The 18915-nt window shown below is 45.3% G+C and overlaps 4 protein-coding genes across 7 annotated transcripts in view; all 4 read left to right on the top strand.

Moving 5' to 3' along the window:
- The first annotated feature begins 409 nt into the window (after positions 1-409).
- LOC105699255 (alpha-1D adrenergic receptor) lies at positions 410-9205 on the top strand. The gene is made up of 3 exons (XM_023433924.1): positions 410-631; positions 4239-4455; positions 5071-9205. Exons 1-3 carry the CDS (start codon positions 430-432, stop codon positions 5729-5731), a joined length of 1080 nt encoding a protein of 359 aa, XP_023289692.1. The 5' UTR covers positions 410-429; the 3' UTR covers positions 5732-9205.
- Positions 9206-13985: 4780 nt separating this feature from the next.
- LOC105699166 (protein SREK1IP1-like) lies at positions 13986-15176 on the top strand. Of its 3 annotated transcripts, XM_012423961.2 has the most exons (3): positions 13986-14157; positions 14296-14800; positions 15066-15176. In XM_012423961.2, exon 2 carries the CDS (start codon positions 14300-14302, stop codon positions 14750-14752), a length of 453 nt encoding a protein of 150 aa, XP_012279384.1. In that variant the 5' UTR covers positions 13986-14157; positions 14296-14299; the 3' UTR covers positions 14753-14800; positions 15066-15176. The 3 variants fall into 3 exon arrangements, with proteins under 3 accessions (XP_012279384.1, XP_012279382.1, XP_012279383.1); XM_012423959.2 differs by lacking the exon at positions 15066-15176 and having other exon boundaries at positions 14296-14956; XM_012423960.2 differs by lacking the exon at positions 15066-15176 and having other exon boundaries at positions 13986-14221; positions 14296-14956.
- Positions 15177-15185: 9 nt separating this feature from the next.
- On the top strand, positions 15186-16670 carry LOC105699165 (nitric oxide synthase-interacting protein homolog). The gene is made up of 5 exons (XM_012423958.2): positions 15186-15454; positions 15524-15635; positions 15705-16114; positions 16187-16295; positions 16363-16670. Exons 1-5 carry the CDS (start codon positions 15279-15281, stop codon positions 16432-16434), a joined length of 879 nt encoding a protein of 292 aa, XP_012279381.1. The 5' UTR covers positions 15186-15278; the 3' UTR covers positions 16435-16670.
- Positions 16671-16781: 111 nt separating this feature from the next.
- LOC105699162 (protein cycle) overlaps positions 16782-18915 on the top strand; it is a 25903-nt gene continuing 23769 nt past the window's right edge. Inside the window, exon 1 of one of the 2 annotated variants that reach the window (XM_012423952.2) lies at positions 16782-16921. The gene's annotated coding sequence lies outside the window, so the exon portion shown is untranslated. The remainder of the gene's footprint in view (positions 16922-18915) is intronic. The other variant, XM_012423955.2, reaches the window with a different exon arrangement.

Below are 18915 nucleotides of genomic sequence, written 5' to 3'. Positions count from 1 at the left end.
ATTCGATTTGCAAGAAATACAGAATTAAAATACATTATACCCGTACATCGATTCGAGCCCCACCCACGGCTAACCTAAACGAGCGCTTTTAAAATAACCTCTTCATTTTCCCGTGCCCCTTCAATTCTTCAAAATAAACATCCCTCCACCGGGAACATAATGGAAGCTTTTGCATACAAATTTGCATGTAAATCCAGCCACAATATTCTTCCTAGTTCATTTATGCGTTGCCCTCGATGGAGAGTCCAGCATCCCTTTTACATGGTACATCAGGGTGTAAGGGATTAAAAAAGCCCATTTTCAAAATTCCTCAAAAATGCTGTACGGCGGTTTTTCCATTATTCTTTGATAGGAGAGTGTGGAAATATTGACGAGTATCTTTTTTGTTCCAGGATGAACGTCACGACGATGAGCGTCGCGGCGCCGGATATGGGGCTGGATGCCGGTGGGACCTTGAATAAATCCATGGTCACCTTCGAGAACGACCTCGACGTTTCTCCAGTGACCTTATCTTCCGATTGGTCCAGAGTGGCACGTCTTCTCCTATTGGCATCCCTGGCGGTCGTCGGAAGCGTCGGGAACGTCTTCATGATCTCGGCGGTGATGGTGGAGGACCATTTGAAGAAACGAGGTGATCCTCGACCTGTCGTTAAATCCCTTGGATTTATAAAGGGGACCTTCCGGAGTCCTCCGTGATCCTGCAGTCCACCTTCGGCAACCTTCCCTCCTCCCTAGAGCCTCCATTATCATTTTCGCGTTATCGCAAGCTTCCATGGCTCCATTTGCCGAGTCGTTACATCCCGAGGGAACCAATCACCATTTTCCTGCAGCATCGAGTCCTTATGCAGATAATTTTTCCGCATCAAGAGTGCACGTTACAGGGAAACCGTTCAAATAAAAAACCTTCCATACTTCGTAATGAACGATATTCATAATAGGAGTTTTGTCGTATCATGCCTTATCAAGCCGGAAAAGTGGGTATTTCTAATCGTCTCTGTCCCTATATCTAGCATCGTTGCGGCACGTCCCTCCGCTTGACTTAGACCCAGTTTCTAGGGTCAAGGGATCGCGAAGGGAAAAAATCTCTCAGATAAAAGTTCTTCCGCAGATCATATCGCGGAACTTTTGTTGGGAACAATTTTTTCTATCCTCAAGTTTAGACCGAGAATACCGGCCGTTTCGCATGGCGTGTTGCCGAGTTCTTCGTGTGGGGCTCTCCACGGTGTGTACTTAGCGTACGCAGTTCGCGCGGCGCAGTCGGCATTGTCCTGACGGAAACATGCAGAAGAAGCCTGCACTTATCTTGCTCACTGACATTTAGCTGTTACGCACCAACACACCTCGCAAATGCATTTGCAATGTCGATAAACTGGCTGGGCAGGGTTCAACGTCTCGAAGGGCCTCGACGTTGCGTTCGGTTTCTCCTTTCTTGACGGCGTCAATCGGCAGCGCTCCTTTTCCCACACGAATGCCCGATTCCCCGAATCGATTGGAATAACGAGGATAATTCCGGTAATAGGCATCCCTGGACCATTATCGGAATTATCCTCGTTGCCTCGAACTCGCATATGTAACTGATTGCTGCCATTTTTTTCCCTCTCTTTGGCTCCGAATTTTTTTTATTTCTTTCCTACCCCAGTTGCCAAGGGATTCTTCGGCTTGACAGAAACGCGACGGAAACTCGACTTCTTCCCCTGTAATTATAGTCCTCACGGCTCCTGCTTCCATTTTGTGCCCTAAACTAGCGAAAGCTTCCCGAAACTTTCGACGCCTTCCGTGAATTTATGCGAGAAGTAGTTCTGCGTTTATAATGAATGGACCAACTTTTCTACTTTTCCGCCCCATTTTTTTTCGTTGCCTCGTCCCACGTATATCTCGGTTTCCTCGTGTAAATAGGTGTTATGTACGGGGATCTAGTTCTCTGATGGATAAAACGGTTTCTTGATCTACAAGGACGCAGCGCCGAAAAATAATTCATCTCGGCCATTTTTTCTGCGGAGAAAATTCAACCGCGATGTTCGCGCCGGAGATCAATAAAAACTTCCCGAGTGCGAAATTCCAGCGCAATTTTATCCCATTCGAGCTAACCTCGGCCAATCAAGAGGCATGTAAATCATTCGGCTGCGATACCACGAGTCCCCCCGTAAACACTTTGATTAACAAAACGCCACGGTGTCGCTTGTTTAATTTAAAAACAATCCCTCTCAATGGGCAAAATCCCGCCAGTCGGCACATTGGTCAACTCTCCATATTTCTCGACGAAAATAGTACGGAGAAAAAAAAATGCACAAGCCCCAACGAAGCATAATCGACTCAACCGTGGCGATTTAACTGCAATTTCTCCTCGACATATCCAAAGCGAATAAAAAAAAAAAAAAGAAAATTCCCCTCGTATAACTCTAAATGGCATTAAGTCAATATTACGGCAGCGCAAATTTTCCGCTGGCTGACACCGACTCGCAGTCGGATGTCAAAGTGGATAACGAGGTTTAAACATTTAACGTCTAAACATTACTCCTTCGGTCGATCTTGTTAACAATGGGCGATAACGAGATCCGAGGAGGAAGAACAAGAGGCCATGTTCAGAGTCAACATAATTTCCTCGTCCCCGCGGTTCGTCGCGCTTCCGGCTCGACCTCGTCCAAAGGGCTCTTTAAATGGCCGGAACTCGGTTAAGAAGGGAAACAGTCGCGTCAACGAAATCCCAAGAAAGGAGGGATCGACACGGTGTCGGGGGTGGTTTTCGCCGAGTGGTTCGGGACGTCCCCCGACGCGTAAGACGGTCTTAAGCTTCCTCCTCTTCGCCCCTTCCGGCGTGTCTTCGCAACTTTCTTCTCCATTTTCCCGGCTCGCGGCGCCACGGTCGTCGCAGCCGACTCCATTTCCCGCGAAGGGATCCCCGAGGAAGCGCGAATCAATTCCGAGCCGCTGAAGCGTCTCCTTGAGAGAAAAAAAAAGTAAAAAAGAAACTTACTTCCGGGGAAAGTCGCGACACTTTTCGCTCGACGGCTCTCTCGCACGTGCGCGAGGCGAGAAAAGTCGCACTCAGTTTGCGCCGATTCGAGGCAATGCGATAAATCTAGATTGTGTTCGACTTGCAGAAATTAAGCGTAAAAATAGAAAATAAAAATAGAAAATAAAAATAAGGGCAAGCTTGTTTCCACTTCTCAAGAAATAATAAGAGATAATTCCTGGGAAATCTCATTTCCCCTGGGATGGTTCTTTGATAGACATTTGTCGACTCGCCGGTGACCGGTTGATGGTCTTGGAAACATGTCTGAGACTCGGGGAAAAGTCTGCTCGGTGATGTTCTTTCCGCCCTCGTGGGCTTTCCGCGCTGTCGCGGCGTCGATAAACTGCTCGACGAGGAAAATGGCGTCCTTTTCCTCCCGGATATAAAATGCTTCGGGCTCTTTGCACGGGCGTCTTGAAAGGACGCGGAAATAAAAAGAGAACCTTCGCCGATAAGATGACCCAACGAGATACTTTCTCTCTCTCTCTCTCTCTCTCTCTTCTTTTCCGGTGCACGTTTTCGGGTAAACATCGCCGATTTGCTGCTGACTCATATGCCGGCCATTTTGGAAAAATGGCGAGCTTTTGGGGAGTATTTTTCTCGGAAAGTGCATGGTCCACTTTGGTTCTCTGATTTCTCTGGACGTCTTCCTACTGCGAACGGGATGGTACGCATTTTATATATAAAAAAAAAAAACGCCAACGAGCTGACCAATTTATCGCAACCTCCATCTTGAAAATCCTGGATCGAGAACAACTCTTGTTAATAATTTTACGATCGATGCTTCAGTTGGTCAGGCTTTCACTGTTACAACTTCCCTGGAAACCGACTTCTATAGACACATAAATCCTTAAGACCTCTACGAGTTTCCTAATCTTGGCCGGTGGAAACTCTCTTCTCCAGACATATAAATCCCGGAGAATTCAACGAGTTTTATACTCCTAATCCGGCAGGAACCTAAAAGGGAACCCTGTCATGGCAAGATATGACTTAATGGTACTTTCTCCGTTCCTGGAAAACGCTTTTCCATTAATTGGTACGGCATCCAATCTGCCCTAGTGCGGATAGCTGATCTAGACCTCCGCCATTTTGGAGAACCTGGGACCCTCTCTCTTCTCTTACGAGGATGGATTTCCAGGACCCTGAGATATATATATTTTTTTTTCGTGGAAAAAAAATACATTGGCCGTGAAAGATGAATTAACGAGGCTTTTTTCATTCCTAGGAAACGCATTTCTGGTGAACGTGGCGTTGGCTGATCTGCTGGTTTCCGGAATGGTGATTCCAGCTTCGGCCATCGTGATTCTGGCTGGACATAAGGAGTCCCTCAGCACGTGTCGTTTCGAGTGGACCCTCGAGGCACTCTGCTTCCTGGTGACAGTCCTGACCCTGGCGACTATAGCTGCAGAAAATTATGCGCGGCTGTGTCTGCCCGCCGAGAGGTGAGCGACTGTGTTTTAAGGTTATCTCGTTTGCGAAGTTTCGAAAATTCGTCAGATCCGCCGAGTCAGCCGGATATATTTCTCATTTTTTAAGGTATTCCAAGCTGGTGCAGATTATTCAACTTTTCAGGCTCCTCGACTTATCCGCCAGATTTTCCACCTCGAAGGAAACGAAGCTCCGTGCAAAATAAGAGCCGGAGCTTCGCGAGCGGTCGTCCAATTTGTCGCGGCGATATGATTTACCAGCGCATTGAATTACCAGGCCAGTAAATCAAGCGGGTCAATTTGACCGACCCGATGTACCAATCTTCGATGCACCCGAGAGTGCGGACTTTTACCGTCGGTCGAGAATAACCGGGAATCGGTTTATTTCGGTCGGACCAAATTTAAACTCGCCGAGATAGAGGTCTTACACGACTTCTGACGATTCGCTATAAATTCAGAGACTAACGTTTCCTCTACAATGGCCTCATCCGACTGTATTTAAATTCACTCGTAAGCCAGGCACAACCAGATCCGCCACACCCAGGACTAGTGGAAAATATTTTTCCCTAAAAAGCGCATTAACCCAGGTATATACAACTTTTATATATTTAATATCCCTTGTCTTTCCAGATACGCGGCGCTGACACCCAGTCGGGTGACAACGGTGATCCTGGCCGCGTGGTTGATAGCAGCAATGTCGGTGGCCCTCCAATCGTCCTTAGAATTGGGTCCTGATTTTTGTGGACGTCGTTTCAACGGAATCGCCGCCGAACAGGTGGCAGGTGCGATGGTGTTGGTGGGCCTGCCCACGCTGGCGACGATCTTCCTCTACTTCCGGCTGGTGATCCGGGTGCGCAGGTTGACCAGGGGTTCCTTCAAGCCGCCCGTAGCCTTCTCCTGGGACTACGAACTGACCAAGACCAACATGTACAGCTTCGTCCTCTTCGTGGTCTTCTGGCTCCCCTTCGGCGTCGCCCTCTGCATCAGCCACCTGCGACCCATCAGCGCCAGGGTCTTCTACAACCTGGCCTGGTTCGCGTTGTCCAAATCCTGTGTCAACAACCTCCTGTACTGCGTGGTCGACCGACACTTCCGCAACGCCTACATAAAGCTCTTTCACTACTGCTGTTGCAAGACCACGGTGAGTTTCTCGAGGAGACCGCGAGGAGACGGAGGACGAGCATCAGGGGATGTTCGACTCAGGGTGCACATCATCCACTCGTACGCGAGTCCTTCGTCGAGCAGACCCACCATCGCCAGGCCCAACGGTCGAGACGTCTACGAGCTCTAAGGTCCACCCTGGAAGGGCCTCACGGGGTCCTGTAAAAAGCGTTCCTCTTCTTGGGGTACCTATCTTGGTCGGGGACCCTCGATCGAGGTCGATCGTTGGACGCCCTTGATGTGGGGACTCCTCTTTGTGGTCGCCCGTTTGAGATCGTCTTCTGGGAGTTGCTGGGCAGCTGGGATATCGACCGGAATGATGAGCCCAGGGTTGCAACGGAAGGTTTAAGTCAAACGGATGAGACATCTTCTTCGGGCACCTGCTCGAGTGTTCTCTCAAGTATAGATGATAAGGATTTCCAGGCGGAACGGTTAGCGATATAAGATTTGAGAAGGCAAGTTGAAAGCAGGAAGGAGCGTAGGATAGAGGGGGTTTCTATTTTCAAGATTCGTTTTCGAGGTCGGCTCTTTGGAGCTCCGGTAGGTCTTTCTGGGTTCAGAGGTGGGCGTGGAAAATTGCTCGGCTGAGTTTCACGCCAAGTCCGATGCTTGTATGTCCGCTGGTCGGTGAAACGGCCGGGTAGGTCGAGAAATATCGAAAAGGAGAGTATCGGCGATTCAAGTATATATCCAACCGCCGAGTTCAGATTTAGGTCGGGATTTAATGCGGAGTTCCGCGCCAAGTGCACACTTCGCGTACGACTCGGAGTTACCAAGTGGCGTTAACCTCGCACTTGTCGGCATAGGTAATGGCACGAACTAGTGCGTAGTAAATTGCACAAATAGTCTAGGGGAATTCCTCGGATCCGGTTGGTCATCTGGGGACCAACCACTGCTAGGCCCAGCAACGATGTCCAAATTCGTCGCGTTGAATAATTTTTTTTACATGAAACTGACAATTCCATAGTGCATGATTTTACTGATTGATTTCTAGTCTTCCCGGTTTATCTGACAAGTCCAACGCGTTGAAGCGACCGCGGTAGCGAAAGTCTCAAGAAGTCTGTTGAAAGTGTCTCGTCGCCCAAAAATTCCTCCCAATCGAGCCCGCGATTTCATCCAAATCCTGACAAGAGGGAAACAAAGAGCGAGGGGGTGAGGGTAAAAAAGCGAGATAGCCAAAGTTAGCCGACGTCTCGCGAAAATGGCGCAGCTTCCGCAAAAGTCTCGAGGGAAAGGAGCCACCCTCGCGGAAACTTCTCTAGTTACTTTTTCGCGAAGTTCCTGGAGAAAAAAAAAAAGTATCCCTCTCCCTCCTCGAATTGGCCAGGTGACCCCGCGAGCTGCACCTCCGTGAAATTAGCCACCCCGTCGATTTCGCTCCCTCCGATCCCAGGTCGTCGTCCTCAAGTTAAAAAATTTATTTCTCTTAAATTCCCCATCAATGAAAAATTTAATTTCCACTAATCGCGCATATATATACCATTTTCCGAAAATTCGTACCTGTGAAATTTCTGTCGAGCTTTACCCGAGGAAAAAAGAAACCCTCTCAAAGTTTCCACCCTCGACGGTTACGACCCGTTCTCTCCAGATTCTCCTTTCGGTGTTTCTTCCAGAAGACGACGCCGAGTGGAGTGGAATCGGTTGTTCGTCGTCTTCTGAAGAAATATTCACCCCGCGATGGAAATTCTTCCAGACGGCGTTACGAGAGGCCGCGAAATTGACTTGTAACGTTTATCAAGGCGGACGCGATTCCGATTCCTTGTCGATTATCTTTTCACGGCTCGATCTAGACGGGTTACCTCGACTTCCTTTTACGCTTTCAATCCTTACATAGAGTTTGACGGGGGTGGAAAGTAATTTCCACCAGGCGCGACGAGGGGTTTCATCTCGGGGCCGACGTTTGACGGCGTTCCCGTCGAGCCGGGGCGATGTATCGGAAAATATTACTGCAAACATTGCGTTACATCCCCGTCCCCTCCACCCAGTTAAATTTACATCCCCGGTCTTGCAGCTGCACCCAATCAGTCTGATACTTTTTTTTAATTCCGTCCGCCAGTACATTCGACCCTTCCGAAAAATCGTGAGAAAATATTCGATCTAAATTTTCACCCTCAAATTTATGATCGTAATTAGAATTACAACCCCGGTGCTGCGTAACGCGTAATTTCTCCACCTGAATTTCACGGCCCATCAACGTCCAGCCACGCGTAGAAGAAGAGAAATGCTCCATTGACGGTGAATAAAAATAAAAAAAAGCGAGAGAGAAATGAATAAAACGCGGCGCCATGAAAAAGTGCAGTTGCGAGGCCGGGCTCGTTTTAAATAAATAATTCCACCCTCGGTGGCCACTCGTAAATCCAAAGCAAACTCGCGGCTGGGGCAGACGCTATCAATTATGCGAAACGGATTTATTGTTCGAGAAGGGGTGAGGGATAGCAAAAGAAAAGAACGATTCCGGGCACTTAGCTCGGTAATCTTCGGCGCAGCTCTCCGGAAGGATGGGGTTAATTTCGGGACCCGGTGGAGCTTTAACCCTACCCGGAAGGACGCGATTCATTCCCACCAGGGAATTTTACCTCCGGTTGCCCCCGCACTCCAGAATGCACCTTCCACAAGGCGACGGGATTTAATCCCTCCGAGTCCCTCCCGAATTTCGTTCTTAATCATTCATCGGCGATAAGTGTCGGCTTGCGTCTTGCTTTCCGGTGCCCCTCGGATTTTTACTTACTTTTTCCCGCCTCCTCGAAAAATTTGTATACCAAATATTCTTGCGGGAAAAAGCATCTTCCACGTTGACCCTCGATTAAGTATTCCTTGTTCGGGTACATCCCGATATTCGGGAATTCTGCCATTGTCAATGGTAATAACTCCCAGTTTTCGTAATGACATCGCAGCTGGGCTTGGCAGTAAGCTCGTGTTCTCCTCGAGCTTATTCCGAGGATTATCGCAATTCCGACGTAATTGTTAATTCATCCGCGAATATCGTGGATAGGTACATATCCGAGTCCCCGTAAGTGGTTGACCGATTGCGAGTCAAGCACAGACTGAGGATCAGATGGCCTTTCTTGATTAAAAACGAATTTTATCTTCCGACTGGTGGGCACAATTCACGACCGGGAATTTGGCCGAAAAAATCGTCTTTCGCAGTTTAACAGAATTTTCTTTGTTAATCAATCATTTTTTAAAGGAGTCCACCGGCGAGACCATATACATATATATATATATTTTTATTGATAATTAACACCCATTTGTTAAAGGATGAACACCAGGATCGCATCTAGGAGTCTCGCTCGGGATGAAACGTCCAGAATCGAAAATCTTTTTCTAAGTTCCCGGATAGCTTAGATTTTCTCAAGTTTCATTCTACTCGTTTTTTCGAAGGATTTCTGAAATTAGCTCGTCGTAGTTTACTTGGATTCTAGGTGGTGACAGAGACGAGAAAAGACTGGTGAAAATTCATATCTATTTTCGGTTTCTCGGGATAATTCATGCCTATTGTTCATTAAAGGATTAACACCAGATTCTTGCCTACGAAACGTCCGAAAATACTTCCGAATTTCTTTTCTTTTTGTAAGCCGCTTTAATTCAAGAGTTTCAGCCTTCGCGACAAGGCCCCCCAAAACTCGGTGAGAAAAATCCTGATCATGCGTGATCGGGATTTAAATTAAAAATCTTACTTTTCCATTTCGAACTATTTCGCACATCGAGATGTTGCTACAGGATCGACCGAGGCGAACTGACCTAAGCCATCGATCGATAGATTGCCGTCACGATTTTTAGAAAAACGGGGAAAAGAAAATATGGGACTTCGTTCGCCTCCAAAACGGCAACTTTTGCAAAAGGGGCAGCCTAACGGGCGTGCCGATATACTCGAGTGCTTGTAATTACTATAATTACGTATCGTGACTACACACATATACATATATATATCTATAATATTGTATTTTACATGCCTTCTGTCAAGCTGTGATCATTCTAGGTATGGGTATTGAGAGTAAACGTAGCGAAAGCGAGAGAAACGAAGGAATTTCGCCTTTTTTAAACTATATCTACGTCTCCTAAAATTTGGGTAAATTGTTTTTAATTTCTAAACTCATTTAAAAAAAAAACTAATTTCTTTATTTTTTCTTTAATTTTCACGTGAATCTGCTAAAAATATTAAATTTCGGCCAAAGAGGATTTTCCAGTTCAAAAATGAGGGTACGTGGAACATTACCGATCTGCCTATGTTACTTATTCGCAAGATTTTAGAAATTGGAAATAAGAGGAATAATATCGATATACGAGGATCATTCGGTTGCACGCGGCGATGCAGCTGTGCAACAAATAGCAGCTCAGGGAAGCAGCTGCGCGTGAATGAAAAGGCACCCTAAAGCCGCAATAAGGGTGGAGGAAGGTCAAGGGAGATAATACTTGAGAAATGGGACCAGGAAACGCGCGTCGTAACCAGCGATTTCCCCCGTCTACGAGGTTCCACTACCCCGCGTCGTTCTACGAAGGTAGATTTGCGCCGTCGCCAATACGTGTAGAAATCTCACGACAGATTCTTCAACAGAGAATTAATCGAAAAGGTCCTTTGCACCGATTCCCTAGGGTCAGTAGTTCCTGAGAAATCAGCTAAAACCGTTCGACCAATCACGAGTCTCCGCGTGGCCCCGCCCACCGAGCGCGATTGGCCGGCTTTGAAGTCGATTATCTCGAGAACCGCAGGTCGTGGAGGAATATTTCAAAGAGACATTTCGTCGTAGATTTTAATGAGGATAGTAAAAACGTCGTCGGGGGCCGTAGAAAAGCGTGGAGTTTCCGTCGCTTACGGTGGCGAGCACTCGTCGGCCTATAGGGAGCGACGCGCGGTCGTTACACCTAACCTCACTTCCATCAGCCTCAATTTCCAGGGACGCGTGAACTTAGGCGCGCCTTTACGCGGTCATTTTCTAATTGCCGGCGACCGTCCTAAGGGTGTCTGTCGGCTCCGAGGGAGCGTTTTTAACAGCCTCCGAGGGTATTCCCCATTGGTCGAGGGGCCATCGTGGCCGCCTTTAAGAGAGCTCAATAAATGGGAGTCGATACATCAGACATCCCTTAAGAGCGTCGTCCGGTTCATAGGTTATGTACGTCTAGACGGCGTAAATGCGCTCGGAGAGTCCATCCCTCATGGCTTACACATAGATTACGTGTCCGCGTGTACATGTATATAAAGTATAGTATCAGCATGGCAGCATATAACGTATATCACGTGTACATCGCGCGGGTATATACGGATATGCGAGAAAAGAGATCCCACGCAAACGCGGCACCCCTTCTCTCCCTTTATATGTACTGGTATATATTCTATTGTAGTATAACAAACTATTGAATAGGATATATCGCCGAAGTATTAATTACCCGAGGCTGTATATCTCGACATTCTGAAGACGTCGGTGTCGCGTTTGCGTCGCTAAGACCTCTGTGTACGGATATACCGATATATTGATATACATAAATATACGGTGTATATATACATATATACTTTGTACAAGGTAAAGAGCTAGGATCGCGCGAGCCACGATGCGAGCATTGTAACGACACATACATATATTTGTATAAACGTATACACACCTAACCGAACTCCTACATATACTGTCTCGTTATTTCTAAGATATATACATATATTGTATATGGTATCATCGTTTTTATCTAGCCTCCGACGTAGCTAGAAATCTCGAGCGCCGCCATCTGCGGAAGCCGAAAATCGCAAAAAGAGAGAGGGTCTCTAATTGGAAATGAAAAAAAATGAGCGAGAGAAAGAGGACGAACATATTTTTTTACATCTTCCATTACTTGCCAGTAGTTGCGCCGGACGATCGTGGAAGTCTTACGGAAGTGGACAACAAAAAAAGAATAAAATAAAATAAATCACGTAAAGCCAACAATTTTATCAGAACGTCTGTTGGAAAATTCCTGGAGAGAGGGAAGTTCCTCGTGGACGGATATTGGCTAGCCGTGATATGAAAAATGTCGAAAAACATGGAAAAATATTCCGGAGCTCAGCGGTCGTCCGTCGCGGTAGCCAATTTTCGTATATGTAGTTCGTAGTGGGTAGAGGCGTGGTAGCTGCAAATTCTAAAGCATCGTAGCTAGTTAATAGAGACTCGATGTCGTAGAGCAACGATAAATAGCATTCCCACGGGCGAGTCGGCCATTAAAGGGCCGAAGCTCGTTCGACCTCTTCGAAGCCGGAAAAAGAAAACGAAAACTAGAAAAAAAAGAAAAAAAAAATACATACAAGAGCGCTGGCCGTCTCCGTACAATACGCACATTCTGCATTGTTTTCCGATGGAAATACTCGACATAGAAGACGTTTCCGTCACGATTGCCTGCCCTGGCTCGAAAGAACCCATTGTAATCGTAGCAATAATCGCGACCTCATTCCACCTAGTAATTGAAAATGATTTTTAATCATTTCCATCGTGAAAACAACCGTATTTATTATTAACGATCGTTAATGTCATACTAAAGCGCGAACGCTGCTACGATCGCAATTCGGATCCCATTAGAATTTAATTCTGCTTCTTTCTCCGTGCGAGTCTGTACCATTTTTATTCCAGTATCATTACGGTGACGAGTTACCATTTTTAGAAATGTACTTCCCTCGTAACCTGAGAATTTTTAAGTGCCCCTCGAGAATTAATCGTTCATCCCGGCGCGAGCCGAGCAGGCCTACGATTTATTCCTCGCGTACTACGTGTTATATATTACAAATGAAGATTTATAATAATTTTAACAGAGGACCCGCGCAAATGGGTGTTAAGATGCGACTATGGTAAACTGCGTGCGGTGGAAAGAAATTGTGACTAGATTCGAAACTCCGAGGACCACGAATTCACAATAATTACTGTTTCCTACATAAGCGTTGCACCGTATTTCTATCGAGACAAGTATCATATACGACACCTAGGTAATACATGTATACATATAAAACGAGCTAAATGGGTGTACCCTTTGCCACGTCGCTCGTATATACGTATACATGTATATATCACTTACGTCTCGTGTGTGAGTGCTATATCCGTATATCCAAGTTACTCTCCTCAAGAGAAGTGCAAACGTGATTAACTAAACAAAAAGGAAAAAGAAAAAAAATTCGTAGCCGAGTAACACCGGAAAGAAATATCGATGTCGTGTCTTGATAAATGTCCATGATAAGCCCTAGATTACATAAGGTGGAGAGAAGAGAGAGAGACGGATAAAGAGAAAAAGATGAGTACAGCCTCCACTGAAAATCTGACACGGGCAACTGTTTCGAAATTTTTACCTCCAAACACGCCAGAGTAACGCTCGTCAGCTGCATTAATAAATAAAGGAGCCGTTGTTAATTATTAAACGTCAGAGAGGTCGCTGAAATTTAATCAAAGGACTCCGAAAAACCGATAGCATTCGAAATGGAAAAAGATATTCCGGGAAGATATCTACCAAGCGTCGATCACCTATCTGCAATTATTTACCCAAAAATCGAAATGTCAAGTTAACTTTCCCTTTTTTTTTTCGTTTTCATTTCGGCGACCTTTTTGCACATATGGAGTACTGCAAACATTTTATATTACGCGTTATTCAGATGAATTAATCATCGAGTCGAACTTCTCGAAGAGTGTTGAATTTTACGTGGATCCGGTACGACCGACGAGACGACTGCGGATATATTGGGGATAATATTAAAAAAGTTATAAACAAAGTGTCGGTGTCTTGTGTAACGAGTAGCGAAAGTAGCCTAGATCTCGCAAGAGTTAGCCGATATGTGGTATCCTAAAGATTCGAGCTGTTAGCCTAAATGGGTGTTCCATACTGGACCTATAAATGTGTTTATTTTATACTGGATGTATATTGTATATTTCTTGTCGATGTATTTTTCGTAAAGGCCGGCATTACGAGTCGTCATTCGCACTCCGGAGGGACCTCTCGTTTTGTGGGCCTGTTTTATTGTGATACGTGTCGGTGTAGATTTTATAATATTGTAATAAAAATATTGGTTTTACGTCGCTCTATCCCATCCCGGCCACTCTACGTTCGCGGGGCTACTATTTCATTACCCTTAAAGCCCCGTCTCTTTATAATTTTTATTTACAAATTATTTATGCACGCCTTGCAGTTCATCCTGTATTGAAAGTGCATCTAAGTATCTTAGAGCTGATTATAAAAAGTGTACATGTTATAGTTAAAGTATAGATGGATGGTAAATGCCTGTTATCATTTATATCGTAATGTGTGTAGCAACAGAATATTATCTGTCTTCGAAAGGAACAATGAATTTAAATTTTCCGCCGATTCTTAATTCCATTTCTTGCCGTCAGAGAACGGTACTGTAGGGGCGATTCATAAATGGCAGGTGAAGCAAATTGTGATGAAAGTTGAGGTTAAGTTAGCGCCAATTTCATTGTGACTGAAAATATTTCGGAGGAATGAGAAATATATCATAGGACGCTCATAGAATCACTGGAGAGAGAGTACAAATTATCACATGTCTGAGAGAGAGTGCATTGAACTATTGAGGCTTAATTCAAAAATATTTGGATAATTCTGGTTACTAAACGATATTAATACTTTGTATTTTAGGAATTTAAATTTTCAAGAAATTTGACTTAACGTATATATCTGGATAATGATTCTACTTTTTTAGGGGTTTGCACTTTTAGAAGAAACTTAAATGATTGTTTTTAGGACGATGGATCCAGAGTTCCTGTCAAGACTGATTCCTCAAAACAAGGAGCATGTCCGTCCAGCCTGCAAAAAGTGTGGCTATGCCGGGCACTTGACATATCAGTGTCGTAATTTTATTAAGGTGGATCCGAACAAAGAAATCGTCCTCGACGTGAGCAGCACAAGTTCGGACAGTGACGAGAATTATGTCACACCTTTGACCGAGCTCCGGGAGAAGGAGCTCAAAAAGAAATTAAAAGACGCCAAGAAAAAGCATAAGAAAAAGGAGAAGAAGAAAAAGAAGTCGCGGAAGCGAGAGCGATCGGAGAGCAGCGACTCCGAATCCGAAGAATCCTCCACTGAAGAGGAGAAGAAGAAAAAGCACAAAAAGAAGAAAAAGAAGAAGTCTAAACACAAAAAGCACAAGAAGCACAGAAAGCATAGTTCTTCGCAGAGTGACAGCGAGAGCGATAAATGATGCAGCAGAAATTGCATGCATCATGTTCAACTGAAATTAACCGATCGTGTATGTACACCTCAATGCAATGTATATAAACAACCTGTGGTTTTTTTAAGAAATACTCAACAATTGTCAGGAAATATCTCGCACTCATCTTCTATGTTAATCATGTACATATGTGCATATTTATCAATTATAGTTAAATACAGATATTCAGCTAAAGATGTACACATTTTATTGCCTTTAAAAAATGTTTAGACTCAAGGTTCGAAATTCTATCGAATTTCTTCATTTCTTCCTTAAATAAATAATATTCAATTTACTTTTACAGTCTATTGCGGAGATCGTCCGACTTGTTTTCACTTTTCAAACATGAGGCAAAATCAAGATGGCGGAGTGATCAACCAGTCAGAGTCGGCGTCCATCGAACGTGGCGTCGATTCGATTTATATCGATATGTATATTGAATTACTTGACAGCTATTTTGTATAACAGCGTTGGATGAGGAGTGTGAGATTTTACGTGGATTCAGAAGTGGATTAAAATGACACGCCATGCCAGAAATTGCACAGCAGGTGCGGTTTACACATATCACGAGAAGAAGAAGGATGCTGCAGCTTCAGGTTATGGTACGAATAGTCAAAGGGTTGGCAAGGATTCCGTGAAGAATTTTGACTGTTGTTGCCTAACCTTGCAACCATGTAGAAATCCAGTCGTCACGTAAGGGAACGGTTTTCGTTAATAATCTAATGTAATTTGGCAATGCATTTATCGTATTGTTCATTACAGAAAAGACGGTTACTTGTTCGACAAGGAAGCGATTCTGGAATACATCTTAACCAAAAAGCGAGAATATGCGAGAAAGTTGAAGGAGTATGAGAAACAGAAACGGAAAGAAGAGGTACGTGTCTTGGAATAAAAGCAATTTATCAATGCCAATGTAGTTTTAATATTTATTCTGACATTTAAGGAAGAATCGCAAGAGGAGAGTGCTAACGAGGAACTCTTGAAGCTCCAAATCTTCCTCAAAGGCGAGAAGAACATCGTTTCATCCAGTCAGATGATGAGGAGTCAAGACAAGAATTCTGGTTCGTCGATCTCTAACATGAGTAACGGACGAGACAAGATGCTGCCTAGTTTCTGGATACCTTCAAAAACTCCTCAGGCTAAGGAGGCGAAGTTGAATAAACCTGACAAGAATATTTATTGCCCTATCAGTGGGAAGATTCTTAAACTGAAGGACTTAGTTCCTGTCAAATTCACCGAAATTAAAGATCCTGACGATAAAAAATCTCTTATCGTGAAACAGGCTCGGTACATGTGCCCTATTACGCACGATGTCCTGGGGAACAATGTTCCATGCGCCGTTATAAAGACGACGTAAGTTTACTTCTAAAATTAATTTCTGTAATTTTCCAATATTCCCCATATCATAAACCTTTTAATTTTCAGAGGGGACGTGGTGACTGTAGAGTGCGTAGAAAAAATTTTAAAGAAGGACTGGATCAACCCTCTCGATGGATCAAAATTAACCGAAGACGACATCATCCCCCTTGAAAGAGTATGCTAACTTCTTAGTAATCAACATCTGCATCTATTTCACGTTACTAATCATGCATATTCTACAGGGTGGTACTGGATACGCAGCAGTCAACGACGGCTTGGAAGGGAAACACGAAAGACCAGTATTGCAAGCGTAATTAAATATTTTGTGCAGCAGTTTCTTTAGAATGTAAATACAATAAGATGTAAACTAAAGTATTTTTAAGTAATCTTCAACTCTCAGGGGCTGGGATATAATTACCCAACCCCGGTGGTTTTTGCTCAATTCTGCCACGTGGAGGGTTTGTGAAGCCCGTTCGGGTACCGCCTTTCATGATAACTGTTCGACTTTACCGATCGTACCAAATAATACCAACAGTACGTATTTCAGGGATTTCTCGTTATCTAGTGATTTCTGTAGAGTGGCTCCACCTTAAATGTGCAGTTTTCCCGGATGTTGCAGCGCGAGTTGCAAAGCTCAGCCGGATAGGCGGCAATCTGTGAGATGCAACGCGCGCTTCCGCATTCACGTGCAACCCGCGAGTTCGCGATCCATTTCGCGCGTTAACGATAAGCCAACGATAATTGCAGTGCCGCGAACGATGAGTCGAAAAACCAAACCCAGAAGTGGTCCGGTCGTTTGAGGTGAGTTTTGCTTCTTGGACGTCCCTTTTCTAATTTAAAATCGCAACCACGCTCGATGCACCTCGCGACATGCAAAACTGCGCCGTCGTGACTGTCGCGAACGACTACGGCTGTACTCAAGTTCAAGGTAACGCAATTTCGAAGCAAATCCTTCGGAAAAAAAAAAGAAAAACCTGTAAATGACCTCGCCGGGCGGCAAAACTTAAAAAAGAACGGCGAATATCGCCGTATCGTCCCCTGCCGACCTTGCATACAGCGTATCGGATATGTAAACGTCAAATTTTAAATAACTAATTTTCGAACCCAAATTCTCCTGTTAGATTACGAGGCGTTATTTTAGAATTGTATGGAATAGCCTACGAAACGATTAACTTTGTCTTAGTAATTGAAAGAAAATGGCAATTGCCGTCTTTAGGAACGCAGGGCCCTTCGCCGACGCCATCTTGGATGCCGCTTTACCTACCTAGGAACGCTTAGATAATTCCAATCTAGTATCATAAATCACCGAAAGGAGTTTCTAGAAAAATCATTCACCATCTTTAACGTTCATTTTTACCTACAAATGCAATCGAACCACGGAAACAGTCGAAATAAACGGGCGACTCGGGAACGGGAAGCGGGGTCTCCGCCGCCATCTTGGAAGCCGTCGTGAAAACTTCTGAAGGGAACGATCCGTTAAAATGGTGGCGATATATTTTCCTGAAAACATCCCGCTGCTTTCAATAACACCTTTCACATTCCAAGGAGAAGGTAAACTCGTGTTTCCCGCGCGTGGGCACGATTTAAAGCCCTAAACGGGAAAATCTCTGAGCGGACGCCATCTTGGACGCCACGTCGGGAACTTCTCAGGGCGTCGACGGAAGTACAAGGGAAGCCCGGCGAGGTCTTGCCGCCTCCATTGTCGCGGTTTTCTGGGCCGACGCTATCGAACTTCACTATTATTACCTTAGGCGCTATCGACGCCAACTTGCGGCGCCCGTGCACGCGTAATGATAGGTTAGGTTTCCGCTGTCTAACCCGACGCGCGGCGCTCACACGCACGCACACACATGCGTGACGAATGCCGCACGCTGATTGGCCGCAAATGTGTCCCCTTAGGTGTGCGCGCACACACGCATATCTCTGATAAGCGTCTCCCCGCGACATATTATATCATCGCGCGACAAGGAGTATCGTCACGAAGTGCATTGCCGTTTTCGTTCTTCCCTTGTTTCGCTTTATCTCCTCTTTGTCCGACAAAATCGTCGAAATGGGGAGGGAAATAAAATTCCGCGGGAAAAATCGGCGTAGATGTACCCTCTTTTTTTTTTCTTCTTTTTTCTCGAGAAAATTCAATTTTCCATTCTCAGAATCGCACCGAGCGAGGCCTTCGACAGAGGCCATCGGCTAAGGTTGGCCCGCCTTACCCCGCGGTCTCTTTAAACGTTGCGTAATGCGTCTTGCGTGCTCGGTGCGCATTACCTCACATCAAAGCAATTCCCTCGCACATAGTGCCGCGGAGTCGACAGTTTTCCCACCAGAATTTCCGACCGCGATACCGATTTCCCTCGCGAACCGGCCGTTTCGACCTCCTACTCGAGTCTCCATTTGCCGGCGTCCTAACCTAACCTAACCTAACCCTCGTAAGCGTCGAAAGTGAAGAGGGAATAAATTGTAATAGGGTGTCATCTCGGGTTAAACTGGATATCGTTGATCAGGCGTATTGAAATTAAGCTCCATCACGACTGTAATGTCTTCAGAAAATTATGGGGAACGGGAGAAAACGCGCACCTTTCCCTCCCCCAGGTGAGGACCTAGTCGGCCGACCGCGCTCGTGCCGCTCGCGATTCCGGAGCTTAACCTTTCACTCCAAAGTTCAGGCTGGCGTATGTTGGGACGTTTGCGTCACGGGGATACTAGTTTCCCGAGTCGCCGAGAGAGCGCGCGCCGGACGCGAGGTCATTTTTCAAAATGTGGCGACCTAGGGTGGATTAATAGAATTTCGAGACCGGATT

This window comes from Orussus abietinus, unplaced genomic scaffold (assembly GCF_000612105.2).
Source record: "Orussus abietinus isolate OABI.00-Male unplaced genomic scaffold, Oabi_2.0 scaffold3, whole genome shotgun sequence".
Taxonomy (NCBI): Eukaryota; Metazoa; Arthropoda; class Insecta; order Hymenoptera; family Orussidae; genus Orussus; species Orussus abietinus.
This window is presented reverse-complemented; position numbering and strand designations above follow the sequence as displayed.